This window comes from Polypterus senegalus, chromosome 8 (genome assembly GCF_016835505.1).
Source record: "Polypterus senegalus isolate Bchr_013 chromosome 8, ASM1683550v1, whole genome shotgun sequence".
Classification (NCBI taxonomy): Eukaryota; Metazoa; Chordata; class Cladistia; order Polypteriformes; family Polypteridae; genus Polypterus; species Polypterus senegalus.
Window position 1 is genome coordinate 53,639,299 of NC_053161.1, and position 18,431 is coordinate 53,657,729.

General features: G+C 38.0%; 1 protein-coding gene across 1 annotated transcript in view; it reads left to right on the forward strand.

Moving 5' to 3' along the window:
* cerk (ceramide kinase) overlaps window positions 1-18,431 on the forward strand; it is a 68,960-nt gene that overhangs the window by 5,450 nt on the left and 45,079 nt on the right. The window contains exons 3-4 of the mRNA XM_039762144.1: window positions 7,172-7,297; window positions 8,460-8,526. Coding sequence (XP_039618078.1) covers window positions 7,172-7,297; window positions 8,460-8,526 — 193 coding nt within the window. The remainder of the gene's footprint in view (window positions 1-7,171; window positions 7,298-8,459; window positions 8,527-18,431) is intronic.

Consider the following 18,431-nt stretch of genomic DNA (forward strand, 5'->3'; position numbering starts at 1 on the left):
AAAGAAAAATACGAGCAAATAGATTGATTGAAAAAAAAGAAAATGACCGACAGAAAAACGCTAAAAGAGAAAGACTCAGAAGAGCAAACCTTACAAATAGTTGGCATTTACTTGCCAAAACCAGTAGTCAGCCACGGTCAGTTATATGTTGCATTATCAAGAGTTAGAAGTTTTCCAGATGTTGTTGTCAAGGGTGTAGATGGTCCTGAACAAGGCAAACTGTTGCCAAACTCAGACAGAATATTTACAAGAAATGTTGTCTGTAATGAAATTGTATAGAAAAATTTCATGAGGTGAAAATATAGAAAATTTTACCTAAATATCTTCTTCAGAGATTGTGTCTTACAGATTGTTACAACGTTTCACACTAAGACAATTATTAATTATACTTTCTGTGTTGTCATATACGTTTCTATTTTATTTTTATTATTATTTTACTTTAGGCAGGCTGTTCCTACTAATGTTTATGCACTACTGTTCTAGCACCCGTTATTGTAACGGGCTTAATGTCTAGTATTTGATAATTCATTAAAATTATCAGATCATTGGACAGTATGACAAATAGTTGTGCAGATGAATGCCCTGCAAATCCCTTGGGTAATGCAGCTTATGCTGACTGCAGTTAAAATTAAACTTTATTTCTTACTCACTTGTAACATCAGTGCCAATTACAGATAGACTTGTGTGGCAGTCCTTACCACTCAAGTTCTAATTACCACAGTCAATCCCAAATATTGAATTTTTTAATTGTAATTCTTTAATCACCATTTTTTTTGTTTGTCCTGTGCTCGCACTGTGTATTTTAACTGCTTGTTTTATAATATCTTTCATATAATTCATAATGTACTGCATACTGTATTCGTAATGATTTAAACTGTCAACTAAAGAAGCAGCTACAACCACTGAACTGGAATAACAATATAAACTGAAATCATTTTTTATTAAGAGACAGTATGATGACACATTACTTGAGCACAACTCCAATGATGCTCATTATCAATGAAGAGATTTGCACCTTCTCTTCATGTCTGTGTGGGTTTTTTCTACTGATATTCTACTTTTTCCTCCCACATCCTAAAATGTCTGAGTTAGTGTGTGGCCTGTAATGGGTAAGCCTGTCGCCTAATGCTGGTTCTAGACTTGTATATGAATCTTTTAGGGATAGGCTCTATAATCTTGAAATGGATTTAAAAAGATATGGGAGGATGGCAGATTTTTTTAAATAGTAAACTATAGTTTTAAAGAAGCTGGTCTAATGGATCACACACTATATCTATAGAAGAAGGTAAAGTGTATTTTTGTCTTTGTTTTTCTTTGTTTGTTAAAGCCTGTATCAGCTTCATTGGTACAATGCAAACAGCTCATTCTGTTTCTATTAACACTTAGTGTTAGGGGACAGTCTCTTATCATGTATTCCATGTCACATGGTACATTTACCAAAATCATTTTAGCTTATGACAGAAGCCCATCCCCATTCTGTTATACACATCTGAAGTAACTCTTGAGAGAGGAACAAATACAGCTGGGGTCTTATGTATAAAACCTTGTTTAGATTTCATGCTAAAACTTTGCTCACACTCGAAAGGCAAAAAAGGCATGTGATATCCCATGTACTGGGAAAGTGGCCCCAACCTATACTCTGGACATCTGGTAGATAATGAGCTGAACAGGATTAGAGGAGAGAAGAGATAAAGACCAAAATCGAAGGGTGAAAGGTGCAAATTTATTACAAGAGTGCTGTACAACAAAGCAAGCAGTGTCAGGCAGCTGTTGATTCACAGTCCTTCAGCCCGGACACTCCAATAAAAGGTAAATAATAAAAAAAAAAGAACAACATCAAAAATAAAGTAGGATGTTTTCAAAGTAGGTACAGTGCAATCCAGTAGTCCTCTATACAAAAATTACACGCACAAAAAAAAATAGTCGGTTTTCCTTTGTTGAAAGTGGATCAGTAAGTTCTTCAAAAGAGAAAAATACAGAAAAATCAAGTGCGTGTGTATACACAAAAGAAAGTCAATTGCACCAATGCCAAAAGATAACTATCCCAAAACTAAATATTGAAATATGCCTTCACCAAAAACAACCACTCTGAGATATTTACAAAGCTGTCAAGAAAAAAAACAGTTGCTCCCTCTAACTCAGTAGTGCTTATCCCTACCTCACCTTTAGGTCCACTGATGACTCTTGTTGGCCAGCAACTCCTTAAATATAAGAAGTTAGACACTGGTGCATTTACATTTTCATGCCATGACGTGCCCTGGGCGAGTTTCTGTTTAAAATCAAACATCTGCCTGTAGGCCTCATGTACAGCAAGTCATACACGCCAATGCCTTCGCTCTAGTAAGTAACCTTATTAACTTAAAATATAGGAACCCAATCTCTTACACTACCTCAAATGCTGGCTTTTCTTTCCAGGTGCACCGCTCATCAAACCACCAGTGATGGACAGGCTGCGAGGACCCTGACATATGAAGTTGAACCCCTGCAAGGGAACTCGTACTGACCATTATACAGGCTCCCCGTGTGCTCAGATACATTGTACCTCGCAACATGCATCCACCCTCTCAGCAGCACCTTCAACACAAAACAGAAAGCACCATTCTTTTAAGCTACCTTCCATTTATTCTTAAAGGCAGAAGTGTTCAGTGTAATGCTACTTTCACTTAAATTGGTAATGCTTAAGGGCAATACAATATGACAAGGTGTATGCACAAAAAAATTGTATCTATAAAACCATGTATCTGTCACATGACATACCAAGATTATAAATCTCAGATCGACTTTAAACTATGTATACATGCACGTGGCTTTAGTCACTCCCCATCACCTCCTGCCAGCAACTATGTGCGGCTTATAAAATGCCTTTTTTTGAATATTCATCATCTAATAGCCATATAAATTTGCCCATGATTATGAGTGACATCTTTGCTACAAACCATGGAAGAACACTGAAAATGAAACTTCAGTGATTGTCAGCTTAAGATATTACTGATGGAGATGGAGAACTGCAAAAACGTTTTTTTTCTGGTTTCTCTGAGGGAGCAGTGAGTAAAAGAAAAAAACAAGAGTAGAAGTAAATGATGGCAGCTGAGTGGAGGGAACAATAACAATGTCCAGACCTCTATCAGTGCCATGGGACCCTGACGAGTTTGCTGTAGACACAAAGCATGATGCAGGTGATATTCGCAGAACTGTGAAATATTAAGAACACTCTTATTGAACTTGCAAAAAAAGAATATCATTTTGCAGAGTAAATGTCAGTGTTGCTGTATATAGAAGTCCCTTTAAATTCGAAGTACAATATCTAAAAGTTATTGAATTGTTGTATTCATTGGCTGAGGAACATGGTCTGGGTCATTTATGCACTCATCTCAGGTAACGGAGGCAGTCTATGTTCCTGCACTGTGCTGTTCAGTACAGTACTGCACAAGACATCACAATTCAGCAAACCTTTGTGTGGCTGTACAGTAGTGTGTTGCCCGATGAATCCAAACACTACCATCTATCTTTTAATGTACCAATGGATCGTTCAGTCATCGACAGTATGTGGGAGTGCCCTTCATTAGATCTCCATTGTTAAGGTGTTTGCGGGTTGGTACATGGTGTGAGGAGCCAGGCTCTGAGGACGTACTCATTTCACCTGAAAGAAAGATCACACAAGTTGTGCTGTGTTTTTTGACATAACTGGCAAAGACAGCGTAAGCTTTTCTGGAGGATATTGCTAATCGCAGGCTACACAAGGAGTGAGTTTTCAGGGATTGCAATGTGTTTTTGCCGCATGATGATGACTGGATTATAATTTGATCTAGATTTCTTAGAGCTGACCTCTTGGAGTTCTGTTCTGAATGATAGGTAGAACTTTATTAGTACACGGGGGAAATTTTGTCTTTTTTTACGGAAGCTTTTTAAATAAATGCATGAAAAAGTAAACAATGAAGTAAATAAATAAATACATAAATATACACACACACTTTGGTCTGAACACACATCAGAATGACTACAAGGCAAGAACAATAAAAAGAAAAAAGTTTTGTCACAGTAACGGTGAGGCATTATGCAGATATATGGCTTTTGGTATAAAGGAATGTGATGAGAGACCCGTAGTAAAGTGCAGTTTTTAAAAAAAATAATTTGGACCCGGAGTATGCAGGCTCTGATTGGGTGTGCCTGTGCTTGAGCATGATTTGCTCTGGGGTTGCTGATTATTCTTTTGAGGAGCAGGTGCAACCACAGTCGAGTCCTACCCAGGAATCTGGCATATGCCAGGGGAGCGAGAAGGATGACAGGAGGACAGCTGACCCCGAGAGGTCTGGCTGATGCTAATTAAGGCTGCCGAGGTTAGAGTCATTGATAATGACCAGGACTGCTGGAGTCTCCGCTGAATGAATGAGTTATTGGTGAGCTGGCAGGACGGAGAGGGAGTTGTGCTGTGCTTGTCTGAGATCACAGAAGAAACACTAAGACCCCAATAACTGTGTTTGTCTTACTCTGCTTTTAACTCTTGATTTTAACTCCTAGACTATCACTGTTTTTAATGGATTATTTATTTAGTTATTTATCGATTGACTGATTGAATCACTGCACTATTTGTACTTTCGTTTGTTGGATTTTGATAAAAGCACAGAACTCTTATGCACCAACCCCTTGCTGAATGTGTGTCCTCTTTTGCCTGGCTCATCCTGGTACTTGATTACCGTCACTTACGAGTTGAAGAGGCTCCTGGAAGCAACAGTGGAGTGTGGAGCTAACCCGGACTTTCACAGGGAGTGCCAGTAGAGTTTCTTGACACACTTCTACTGAATGGAATGGAATCCGACATTACTGAGACCCTCATGCAGAAACCATGCGATCTGTGTTCCATTATAAATTTGAACAACAGTAGGCCATTTAGTAACAGGCATGAATTAGCTAACCAGTTTGGAATCACGCAATCATCCCTGAGCCTTGTCGTGCTGGTGTATGGGATGTTATAATTAAAATGCTACCCATATACAGTACATCCAGTTTCATTACAGTGAGGTTGAGTAAGCCAAGCGAACTTGATTTTGTAAACAGAAACCACTTTGATCCAATTACCGTATTTACTCGTGTACCACGCACCCTCATGTAAGACGCACACCCTAATTTTCTTTTACAAAGAAAATCGCAAAAATTGTTTTGCCCGGTGTACAATGCGAGTTGTGATTGTATAGGAAGTGTTTAGAGAGAGAGAGAGAGAGAGAGTGCGAATGCGCAAGCGAGAGGGAGAGAGAGAGAGAGAGAGAGCGTGAATGAGAGAGCCCAAGCAGAAGAAGTAAACATTACAGAATTACACTTCCTTGTGTATGTAGCGCACCTGATTTTTCTAATGTTGATTTTCGGGAAAAAATGTGTGCGTGGTAAACGCGCAAATACGGTAATATTCAACTACAGTAATCCCTCCTCGATCGCGGGGGTTGCGTTCCAGACCCCCCCGCGATAGGTGAAAATCCGCGAAGTAGAAACCATATGTTTGTGTGGTTATTTTTATATATTTTAAGCCCTTATAAACTCTCCCACCCTGTTAACATTATTAGAGCCCTCTAGACATGAAATAACACCCTTTAGTCAAACGTTTAAACTGTGCTCCATGACAAGACAGAGATGACAGTTCTTTCTCACAATTAAAAGAAAGCAAACATATCTTATCTTCAAAGGAGCGCCGTCATAAAGGAGCGCGTCGGGAGCAGAGAATGTCAGAGAGAGCAAAGAAAAAGCAAACAATCAAAAAATCAATACATGCTTTTAAGTATACAGAAGCACCGCGATAAAGCGGCATTTTGTAGAGGAGCGTCCGTGTCCTCTGTGCAAACAGCCCCTCTGCTCACACCCCTCCGTCAGGCAGAGAGAGCGAGAAAGATAGAGAGAAGCAAACAAGCACCGCGCGGGAAGCATATCTTCTAGCATTGAGGAGTTTTAGTTAATATGCAATACATGCTCTGATTGGGTAGCTTCTAAGCCATCCGCCAATAGCGTCCCTTGTATGAAATCAACTGGGCAATAAAACTGAGGAAGCATGTAACCTAAATTAAAAGACCCATTGTCATGAAAGCGCGAACCAGTGAAAAATCTGTGATATATGTTTAGATGTGCTTACATTTAAAATCCGCGATAGAGTGAAACCGCGAAAGTCAAAGCGCGATATAGCGAGGGATTACTGTAATATGTGAAGTTCAAGTGTGTCTGACTAATGTTGTTGTGAGGCAGCCTGGTTGAACCCACTATTCCGTTATGTTATCAAATAGGAATGTTGGAAGCAGACTTCAGAGTCATGCTATATGTAATGGTTGGCCTCTTTGTAATGCTGCCATTGCCTGTTTTGTTATACAACATACAGCACACCTTTTTTTTATAGACAAAACAGATCAGATACATGATGGGGCAATTAACATTAAGTGCATGCGTATTACGTATTAAAATTAGAAGCAAATGTATTGAGGGAGGATGTCAGTTAACTTTACTATAAGTAGTTCAAGAACTTTGGAATGTGACTGACTAGACCTTGAAATGCACAGTGAAACATGATTTTTTCTGTTCACCTCATTGTCCTGTTGTCTGAAGTCACCAAAATGCTAAAACCAAAAAGGTCAGTGTAGGACTTGCGAATAGACAAAATTTGCATTAACATTAAGCCAATTTTTCACTCCCAAGTTTGTGTTTTATATACCACAAATTTTGTGTAAGAAAAGGGTTAGACATATTTCCTGAGCGCAAACATGTTTTGTACATGAGGCACCTGGTTCCTTATTAAAATAAAAAGTTCAATATTTTTTTATACATAAATGATATAGGATTATAAGCCATATGACAGGACACCAAAATGATATATGTGACCTGTGGTCAAGTTGATGGATGCTGTGTGAAGCTGCGTGCAGTTAGATTAGAAAGCTTACATTATTTGAACTCTTTGGAAAAAAATATTCTTACATAAAATGGAAATTTTAAAATCCTCAACAATTCATCAGTCTGTTGCTAATTAATGTTTTTGAGAGTTAATTGGTTTGTTTAAGCATGTTTTCTTTCTTTGTATACTTGACAGATACTTGCAATAGCTGTAAAAACTCAAATGTGTATATACATTGATTCTGAATATACTTGCATAAAAATGTCTACTGTGTCTTTTAATCAAGCAATGTTTTCAACTGGTCTACAGCTTGCAGGCCAAGTCACCTTCTTGTCTATATTAATCCATTTGCTGGAAAGCAACATGGCAAGAAGATTTATGAACAGAAAGTAGCCCCGCTTTTTACCTTAGCCTCTATTACCACTGATGTAATTGGTAAGTTCAGGCTTTAAATGTTTTTTTTTACTTTTAAATTAAAGTACAATGTTTATAGCAGTATATTGATTTGTGACAATGAATATCGCAGTACATAAATATTAGAGGTAATAAATTTTGATTTACTGTGTAATATGCATGGTCATTATCAGCCAATGAACACAAAAATTGGGTTATATTTTATGACAATGTGTCTTTAAAGATAAATTCATTGTGGTTATGACCTTGTCATTACTATTGTAGCTGTCTGAAAATGTAATGAGATACAGCAGATTTAATCTTGATTAAGTTTTTAAAAAATATAAAAGTACTGGCTCTCTGTATAGGTTTGGTTCTTGTATGGGAAAGGATGATTGCTGTTTATTAGAAAAACGTTTCTTAATTCCAGGGTAGAAAGAAAAGTGTTATCCATGGGAGTGTAGCTTACAGAGCAAAGATGATAAAAAGAAGGTTCAGGGCAGTTGGGATTAATTCCAAACAAGTAAACAATGCACCCCAGATTTACTATACAGGAAATTTAGGGAAAATGTTGAGAATTGGAAAGGAGCCTCTTACACATTTGTAGATCCAGTTTTTGTTTCTGGTCTGGAGCTGAACGTGCACTAAGCAGCATTACTATTCCATACATATTTAGTCTCACTTGTCAGTAGTACGCATTTAGAGAGCATCTGAATTTTCACAGTGCTCAAAATGTTATTTGTCTGAGGTCTCCTCGTGTTGTTCATTTTAAAGACTTCTTCGGTCTGTACTGTACAGCTCACAGACATTTTCACCTGGTTTGTTGCTGTTGTTTGTTATAATACCTAAAATTCTTGAAAACATGCTGCAATTGATTCACTGGCTTATTTAATTAGTTAGCATTTTTTTTAAGTTTGGTTATAGATTTTGATGACTTTAAAATGGTTAAAATAGTGGTGTTGCTATTGTACCTTAATCAAATGTAATAATTTTCTGTCACTTTAACTTTTATAAACTATTATTAGAATAGTTCTTTTTGGCCTTCTTATTTTTTCAAAAAGTTTTTTTTTTTAATATAAAATGTACCTTTAAAATAATATCTCATAAAATAAATGTTAATCAACACTTGCTGGCTTGCTTATGAGTTCTGAGAATAATTGCTTAGTTATAACCAGCCATTTATTATATGCATTTGTTTCCATAGTAACAGAGCATGCTAATCATGCTAGAGACCATTTGTGCACTGAAGCTGACCTCAGAAAATACGATGGGTGAGTATTTACCTTGGAGAACTTTAATAATGGTTTCATTTAATTAAGTTTATGAGTGGAATTATTAATTGAAATATTTATGAGATAATTCCTGGTATAAAATGCATACATGCATAATTAATGGAGTTCTGAATACTAAAGTAATATATACTTTGGAAGTTCAGTGATAAATGAAACGGGTTTGCTTATGATATATTATGATACTTTTAAAACTATTGCACTGTATTTCTCAGAATGGATAATAATAGTAATAATAGACTTAGTTAGGCAAAGCTCTACAGTGCATCTGGAAAGTATTCACAGCGCATCACTTTTTCCAGATTTTGTTATGTTACAGCCTTATACCAAAATGGATTAAATCCATTTATTTCCTCAGAATTCTACACACAACACCCCATAATGACAACATGAAAAAAGTTTACTTGAGGTTTTGCAAATTTATTAAAAATAAAAACTGAGAAATCACATGTACATAAGTATTCACAGCCTTTGCTCAATACTTTGTCGATGCACCATTGGCAGCAATTACAGCCTCAAGTCTTTTTGAATATGATGCCACAAGCTTGGCACACCTATCCTTGACCAGTTTCGCCCATTCCTCTTTGCAGCACCTCTCAAGCTCCATCAGGTTGGATGGGAAGCGTTGGTGCACAGCCATTTTAAGATCTCTCCAGAGATGTTCAATCGGATTCAAGTCTGGGCTCTGGCTGGGCCACTCAAGGACATTCACAGAGTTGCCCTGAAGCCACTCCTTTGATATCTTGGCTGTGTGCTTAGGGTCGTTGTCCTGCTGAAAGATGAACCGTCGCCCCAGTCTTAGGTCAAGAGCGCTCTGGAGCAGGTTTTCATCCAGGATGTCTCGGTACATTGCTGCAGTCATCTTTCTCTTTATCCTGACTAGTCTCCCAGTTTCTGCCACTGAAAAACATCCCCACAGCATGATGCTGCCACCACCATGCTTCACTGTAGGGATGGTATTGGCCTGGTGATGAACGGTGCCTGGTTTCTTTCAAACGTGACACCAGCATTCACACCAAAGAGTTCAATCTTTGTCTCATCAGACCAGAGAATTTTGTTTCTCATGGACTAAGAGTCCTTCAGGTGCCTTTTGGCAAACTCCAGGCGGGCTGCCATGTGCCTTTTACTAAGTAGTGGCTTCCGTCTGGCGACTCTACCATACAGGCCAGATTGGTGGATTACTACAGAGATGGTTGTCCTTCTGGAAGGTTCTCCTTTCTCCACAGAGGACCTCTGGAGCTCTGACATAGTGACTATTGGGTTCTTGGTCACCTCCCTGACTAAGGCCCTTCTCCCCTGATCGCTCAGTTTAGATGGCTGGCCAGCTCTAGGAAGAGTCCTGGTGATTTTGAACTTCTTCCACTTACGGATGATGGAGGCCACTGTGCTCATTGGGACCTTCAAAGCAGCAGAAATTTTTCTGTAACCTTCCCCAGATTTGTGCCTCGAGACAATCCTGTCTCGGAGGTCTACAGACAATTCCTTTGACTGCATGCTTGATTTGTGCTCAGACTCAACTGTGCGACCTTATATAGACAGGTGTGTGCCTTTCCAAATCATGTCCAATCAACTGAATTTACCACAGGTGGACTCCAATTAAGCTGCAGAAACATATCAAGGATTATCAGGGGAAACAGAATGCACCTGAGCTCAATGTTGATCTTCATGGCAAAGGCTGTGAATACTTATGTACATGTGCTTTCTCAGTTTTTTATTTTTAATAAATTTGCAAAAATCTCAAGTAAACCTTTTTCATGTTGTCATTATGGGGTGTTGTGTGTAGAATTCTGAGGAAAAAAATAAATTTAATCCATTTTGGAATAAGGCTGTAACATAACAAAATGTGAAAAAAGTGATGCGCTGTGAATACTTTCCGAAATATATATATATATATATATATATATATATATATATATACAGGTTCACCATGCCCTCGACCCTCTGCAGTTCGCATACCAGAAGAAGGTGGGAGCAGAGGATGCCATCATCTATATGCTACACCAATCCCTCTCCCACTTGGACAGAGGCAGTGGTGCTGTAAGAATTATGTTTTTGGACTTCTGTAGCACCTTCAGCACCATCCAACCTCTGCTCCTTACCGACAAGCTGACTGAGATGGGAGTAGAGTCACACCTGGTGGCATGGATCGTAGGCTATCTTACAGACAGACCTCAGTATGTGCGTCACAGGAACTGCAGGTCTGACATTGTGGTCAGCAACACAGGAGCGCCGCAGGGGACTGTACTTTCTCCGGTCCTGTTCACCCTATATACATCAAACTTCCAATATGACACAGAGTCCTGCCACGTGCAAATGTTCGCTAAAGACACTGCTATTGTGGGCTGCATCAGGAGTGGGCAGGAGGAGGAGTACAGGAAGCTAATCAAAGACTTTGTTAAATGGTGCGACTCAAACCACTTACACCTGAACACCAGCAAGACCAAGGAAATGATGGTGGATTTTAGGAGGCCCAGGCCTCTCATGGACCCTGTGATCATCAGAGGAGACTGTGTACAGATGGTACACACCTATAAATACCTGGGAGTGCAGCTGGATGACAAATTGGACTGGACTGCCAATACTGATGCTCTGTGTAAGAAAGGACAGAGCCGACTATACTTTCTTAGAAGGTTGGCGTCCTTCAACATCTGCAATAAGATGCTGCAGATGTTCTAACAGACGGTTGTGGCGAGTGCCCTCTTCTACGCGTTGGTGTGCTGGGGAGGCAGCATAAAGATGAAGGACGCCTCACGCCTGGACAAACTTGTCAAGAAGGCAGGCTCTATTGTAGGAGTAAAGTTGGACAGTTTAACATCTGTAGCAGAGCGACGGGCATTAAGCAAACTCCTGTCAATAATGAAGAATCCAGTGCATCCACTGAGCAGTGTCATCTCCAGGCAGAGGAGTAGCTTCAGTGACAGACTTTTGTCACTGTCTTGCTCCACTGACAGACTGAGGAGATCGTTCCTCCCCCACACTATGCGACTCTTCAATTCCACCCAGGGGAGTAAATGCTAACATTACTCAAAGTTATTGTCTGCTTTTACATGCATTTTTATTACTCTTTAATATATATATATTTTTGTATCAGTATACTGCTGCTGGATTATGTGAATTTCACCTTGGGATTAATAAAGTATCTATCTATTTATCTATTATCTATTATATATATATATATATATATATATATATATATATGTATATATATATATATGTATATATATATATATATATATATATATATATATATGTATATGTAATACACAGTTATCAGATTGCCTTTACTTTTTGATTTACCATTGTACAGTATATAACTAACTCGTGTAATAGTTACCATTCCGTTTGACATTAGTGTAAAGAGGACCTCCTCAGTTAAGAGTTCCCCACAGGATGACTAAGCCATTACCCTAGTAATATGTTTTATTTACATAACAACATTCTGCGGTCCTTAATTATTAATACAAAAATTTTGATATAGCTTAATCCAAAAAATACTCAATAGATTGTTGAACAATGCTGTTTTGGATCAAATGGTAAATTGCTAGATAAAGCAATCCATAAAGTCAGTATTACAAGATAAAATATGCTGTTTTTCATTCATGAGTGAAAAAGTTTTAGTAGAAATAAACAGGACTTGAATTTGAGGATTATCTTTCATCATCTTATGATAAAATGTTGTGTAGTAGAAAACAAGTGTACAACTAGCAACTTTATAAACAAATTAACTGCCCAACAAGTTAAAAAAACATTTTAAATAACACAGTGTGTAGGTAATACTTTATCAAATTAATCAGTATTATAAGGGGTGTCACAGGCACTAACCTTAAAGACAGATTTTTATAATGTAGGAATGTCCCATTGGCATTTTTTAATGAAAGAACATCACAGAGACAGTATAACAGATGTGTGCATCTTTGTGGGTCAAGGATGCGAGGACACTAGGAGCTACCGTAGGGTGTTTTAACCTGCTATTCCTGTACCCTTAAGCAGGAAGGGCGCATCCCAGGGAGTGGCAATTAGAAGAGGTCAAGTGATCATTAAGAGTCTATTCTAAAGAGGGGTGATGGCAAATTTTGTATAAAGTGGTCCTAAGCTTTTAGAGAGAGAGAGTCTGGTGGTGAGAATGGAAGGTGGTTTTATTTTACTTTATTGATGTTAGGTAAATACTACTATAAATACTACTATAAATACTATATTATATGTATTTATACTAAATTTATGTTTGTTGTCCGCATTCTTTGTATTGTGTTTTCAATGTTACATTATGGTCTCATTGTAAAACCTGCTGATAAAACAGAATTCCATTGTAGGACAAAAATGTGAAATTAAATTAAATTGAATTGAATTATACATCATTTCAGCTATGATGTATTAACATGGCAATAGTCCCCATATATGGTGCACACACTTATGAAACCAAAACATCAAAGCTTTTTGGTTATTTTTAATTATTTTTTCCCAGAATTACACATTTAGTTTCAAACTTTGTTGATTATATATTGAATGTGAAAACAAAAATGGTCTGTGATACTGTAATTTGCCTTGAGCTTAGTCTTTATATCAACAAAAGCAAAACACATTAGTAAACTGTATAGACTTCATATCGAGTACAGGGTGTAGTACTGGAAATTTATGAGATGTTAAAAATATTAGTAGAATTGAAAGTTAATGATTATAGTCAGTTCCCAATATATTCTGGGATGTTACCTCATCTGAATTGGCAAGTATCCCAGTGGCATGCTTTAAACATATATTGATGCTGTTTTGAGTATTAAAGCTTGTTACATTAGTTAGACGGACAGTTGCACATATTTTATAAATAGACATCTAAAAGGTTCATTTAGTCACACTAGACAATACTTTTATGTCTTACATAGTAAAATAAAAGGTTATACTGTATATGTAAATAAATTGTAATCCAGAAGTAGATGCTATGCTGTGAAATATAAGCCAAATCAGTGAAAGGTACAATTATGATTAACATTTTAGTCATGGTGATGATTTGGGTATATATTTATTCCATCATACCTGTATTCCTACAGTGTTTTAAATTTGTAAAATTAATTCTTGTATTCAACTGTTCTTTTCAGTCAACACAAAACACTGCATTTATCTAATCTATGTACTTAATATTAGTGAGGTTCTTCAGGCCAAAATGTTGGGTGGTGGTTCAAATTGTTTCTTCATTTTTTCTATCTCTTGTTGTTGTTCGGGCAGTATGGTGGTGCAGTGGTAGCGCTGCTGCCTTGCAGTTAGGAGACCTGGGTTCGCTTCCTGGGCCCTCCCTGTGTGGAGTTTGCATGTTCTCCCTGTGTCTACGTGGGTTTTCTCAAGCACTCCGGTTTCCTCCAACAGTCCAAACATATGAAGGTTAGGTGCATTGCCGATCCTGAATTGTCACTAGTGTGTGCTTGGTGTGTGGGTGTTTGTGTTCCCTGCGGTGGGCTGGCACCCTGCCTGGGATTTGTTTCCTGCCTTGCGCCCTGTCTTGGCTGGGATTGGCCTCCAGCAGACCCCCGTGACCCTGTATTTAGGATATAGCGAGTTGGATGATGGATGTTGTTCTCTTTTAAGCCTCATAGACGGTGGACAGTATGACATGCATTCACAAAACAGATATGCCATGTATTTATGTACATCACTGGAAAACGTGTTCTGTGTGATTTTTATATATATATATATATATATATATATATATATATATATATATATATGACAGTTGTCACCTTCATTTTTCAGCTGCTCCTGTTACGGGTCGCCAAAGCAGATTGTCTTTTTCCATATCCTCTTGTCCTCTGCGTCTTGCTCTGTTACGCCTACTACCTTCATGTCTTCTCTCACCACATCCATAAACCTCTTTTTAGGCCTTCCTCTTTTCTTCTTACCTTAGCATCCTTTTCCCAATATATCCAGCATCTCTCATTTGCATATATCCAAAACAATGCAATCTCGCCACTCTAACTTTGTCTCCAAACCGTCCAACCTGAGCCGATCCTCTAATGTAGTCATTTCTAATCCTGTCCATCCCTCATCACATTCAATGCAAATCTTAACATCTTTAACTATTACACCTCCAGCTCTGTCTCCTGTTTTTTGGGCAGTGCCACCGTCTCCAACCCATAGCTGGTCTTACTATCGTACTGTGGACCTTCCTTTTCACTCTTGCTGATAACCGTCTGTTACAAATCACTCCTGACACTCTTCTCCACCCTTTACACCCTGCCTGCACTCTCTTCTTCACCTCTCTTCCATACTCCCCATTACTCTGTACTGTTGATCTCAAATATTTAAACTCATCCACCTTTGCCAACTCTGCTCCCTGCATCCTCATCACACTTCTGACGTCCCTCTCGTTTACATGCATTCTGACTTGTTCCTACTAGCCTTCATTCCTCTACTCTCTAGACATATTTCCACCTCTCCAGGGTCACTTCAGCTTGCTCCTTACTCTCACGACAGATCACAGTGTCATCAGCTTCTGTCTAATCTCCTCTGTCAACCTGTCCATCACCATTGCAAATAAGAAAGGGCTCAGAGCTGATCCCTGATGTAATCCCACCTCCACCTTGAATGCATCCATCACACCTACAGCAGACCCTTGTACATTTCCTGTACAACTCTTACATACTTTTGTGCCACTCCCGACTTCTTCATAGAATACCACAACTTCTCTCGTGGCACCCTGTCATATATTTTCTCCAGGTCCACAAAGACGAAATGCGAACAACTGCCAGTCTCTATACTTCTACATCAACACCCTCAGAGCAAATATCTCATCTGTGGTGCTCTTTCCTGGTATGAAGTCATACTGCTGCTTGCTAGTTATCACCTCCCTCTTTTTAACTTAGCTTCCGCTACTCTTTTTTTTTATTTATTTATTTTATTACAATCCATACAAAGCAATCAAGTTTTTACAAAAAGAAAAAATGAGTTAAAAACAGATCGATCCCCACCCCTGAGAGAGCGAGCAAGCCAAACGACGTAAAATTTAAGGCTTGTAAACATACCTAAATTAATAAATTCTCTGTGCTTTATGGACTTATTTTAAAATATTACTGATTAGATCCTGCCATGTTTTGAAAAAAGTCTGTACGGATCCTCTGAGTATTTGATTTTTTTCAATTTCAAATAATATAACACATCGGTTTCCCACTGACTCAAAAGAGGAGAGTTTGCTTATTAGTGTATTGCCGATAACGTGTGTTTATTGGAGCACAGAGCAAGGAATACAAAGAAGTACTACATGATTTTACTTCTTTTGCGGTCCAAGCTTGTGTATGTTCTTCTATTTGTGTCCAGGTTCTTATTGCCTGTATATTTGCTTCCCAGTAATAAAACTGGAAGTTAGGTAGAGCCATGCCGCCTTCTGCCTTTTGTCTTTGTAGGGTCGCTCTTTTGATGCGTGGATGTTTTGAATTCCAAATAAATGAGGTTATTGTTGAATCTAATTGCTTAAAGAATGATTTATTAATGTATATTGGTATGTTTTGAAATAAAAAGGAGCTTAGGAAGAATATTCATCTTAACAGTGTTAATTCTTCCAGCTAGAGTGAGATGAAGAGTTGACCATCTATGCAAGTCTTGTTTAATTTTTTCCATGCAGACGGCGAAATTTTGTTGATATAGAGCTTTATGTTTACTTGTGATGTTTAGCCTTAGGTATTTAAACTGTTCTGCAATGATAAAAGGTAGGGTGTCTAATCTAATATTATATGCTTGAGAATTCACTGGAAAGAGTACACTTTTATTCAGATTAATTCTGAGGCCAGAGATCTTTTGAAATTCTGTGAGTGCTGCTAAGACTGCAGGCACAGAATTTTCTGGGTCCGAAATATACAGTACCATATCATCTGCATATAATGAGATTTTCTGTTCCAGTCCTTCTCTGCTAATCCCCTTTATCTGATCAGTATTTCGACAATGTATTGCCAGTGGTTCAATGGCAATGCAAACAGCAGCGGTGACAAGGGCATCCTTGTCTAGTGCCACGTTCTAGTTTAAAGTAGTCTGAGCAAATGTTATTGATGCAAACTGAAGCTTCTGGGTTAGTATACAGTAATTTAATCCATGCACAAATGTTCGGGCCAAACCCAAACTTCTCCAATGTAGTAAAAAGGTATTTCCATTCAATCATGTCAAATGCTTTTTCTGCATCCAATGATAATAATATTTCTGGGGTGTTTGATTTAGTTGGTGAGTATATTACATTAAACAGGCGTGAAGATTTGAAGATAAGTGTGGCCCCTAATAAATCCAGTTTGGTCTTGTGATATTACGAGGGAGCACTTTCTCCATCCTTCTAGCTATGATTTTAGAGAGTATTTTAACGTCGTTATTCAGAAGTGAAATTGGTCTGTATGATGCACATTGTAATAAGTCCTTATTTTGTTTTGGAAAGACAGTGATTAGTGCTTGGCGAAAGGTTTGTGGAAGAATTGGTTATCTCTGGCTTCTGTAAATGTTGCTAATAGGAGGGAGCTAGCTGAGCGGAGAATTTCTTGTAAAACTCTGCAGGGTAGCCATCAGGGCCTGCTGCTTTTCCACCTTGGAGTGACTTTATAGCATCTAGTAATTCTGATAATGCCAGAGGTTTATCAAGTTCCTCCACACTAAAAGCGTCTATTTGTGGTATCTGTAATGTATCCAGAAATGCATTAGATTGTATATTGTCTTCTTTAAACTCAGTAGTATATAGGGATTTATAGTAGTCTCTGAAAGTGTGCATTATATTTTTGTGTTCGATGATTTTATCTCCGTTCGTGTTAGTGATTACGAGATTGCGTTGCACTTCTTGCTTGTGAATTTGTTGAGCTAAAAGCTTATTAGCTTTCTCTCCATGTTCATAGTAATGATGTCTGGATTTGTAAATTAGTTGTTCAGTTTCTTTAGTTGTCAAGAGGTTTAATTCTGAATGTAGAGCCTGCCTCCTCATGTAGAGTCTCGCTTGGTAGTCTGGCATGTTCTTCATCTATTTTAGTAATTTCGCTTTTTATCTCTGCTACTTTCTTGCTTCGGATTTATTTCTGTGGGAAAGATATGAGATAATCTGTCCTCTTAAGAAGGCCTTAAGAGTTTCCCAGAGTATTCCTGCAGAGATCTGGGGATGTATTTGTCTCTAGAAAGAATTTGATTTGTTTGGATATAAATTCAGTACAATTCTCGTCAGCTAATAGAAGCGGGTTGAGGCCATCTGCGGGTGAGTGTATGGGGCTTAGTAATTTCAGCTCCAAGATCATAGGTGCATGGTCGAAATAACAATAGCATCGTATTTACAAGATTTAATCTTAGGCAAGAAGTTATTGTCTATAAAGAAGTAATCAATCCTTGAGTAGCAATGATGTACTGGTGAGTAGAAAGAATATGTTCTTGAATTTGGGTTTAAAACCTCCAGGGATCTGATAAGTTGTGATCAGTTATAAACTTTGTAATTATCTTTGCAGTGTTAGATGTTGTTCCCCTGTGGAGGAAGTCCTATCTAAAAGTGGATTTAGAACACAATTAAAGTCCCCAGCCATTATAACTTTATGAGTGTTCAGATTGGGAATGGATGCAAATAAATTTTGTATAAATTCCTTATCATCAACATTAGGTGCATAAACATTTATCAAAATCATTTTACAGTTAGATAAGTCTCCCATGACCATTACATATCTCCCTTCAGGATCCAATACTACATCTGATGCTACAAATGGTACTGTTCTATGTATGAGAATTCCCACCTCTCATTTTTCTTTGTAAAACTAGAATGGAACATTTGGCCAGTCCAGTCTTTTGCAGCGGAACTGATCCTTGCTTAGTAAGTGGGTTTCCTGTAAAAATACCATTTTAGCATTTAGACCTGTTAGGTGAGAAAGTACTTTCTTTCTCTTTAATTCGTGATTCAGGCC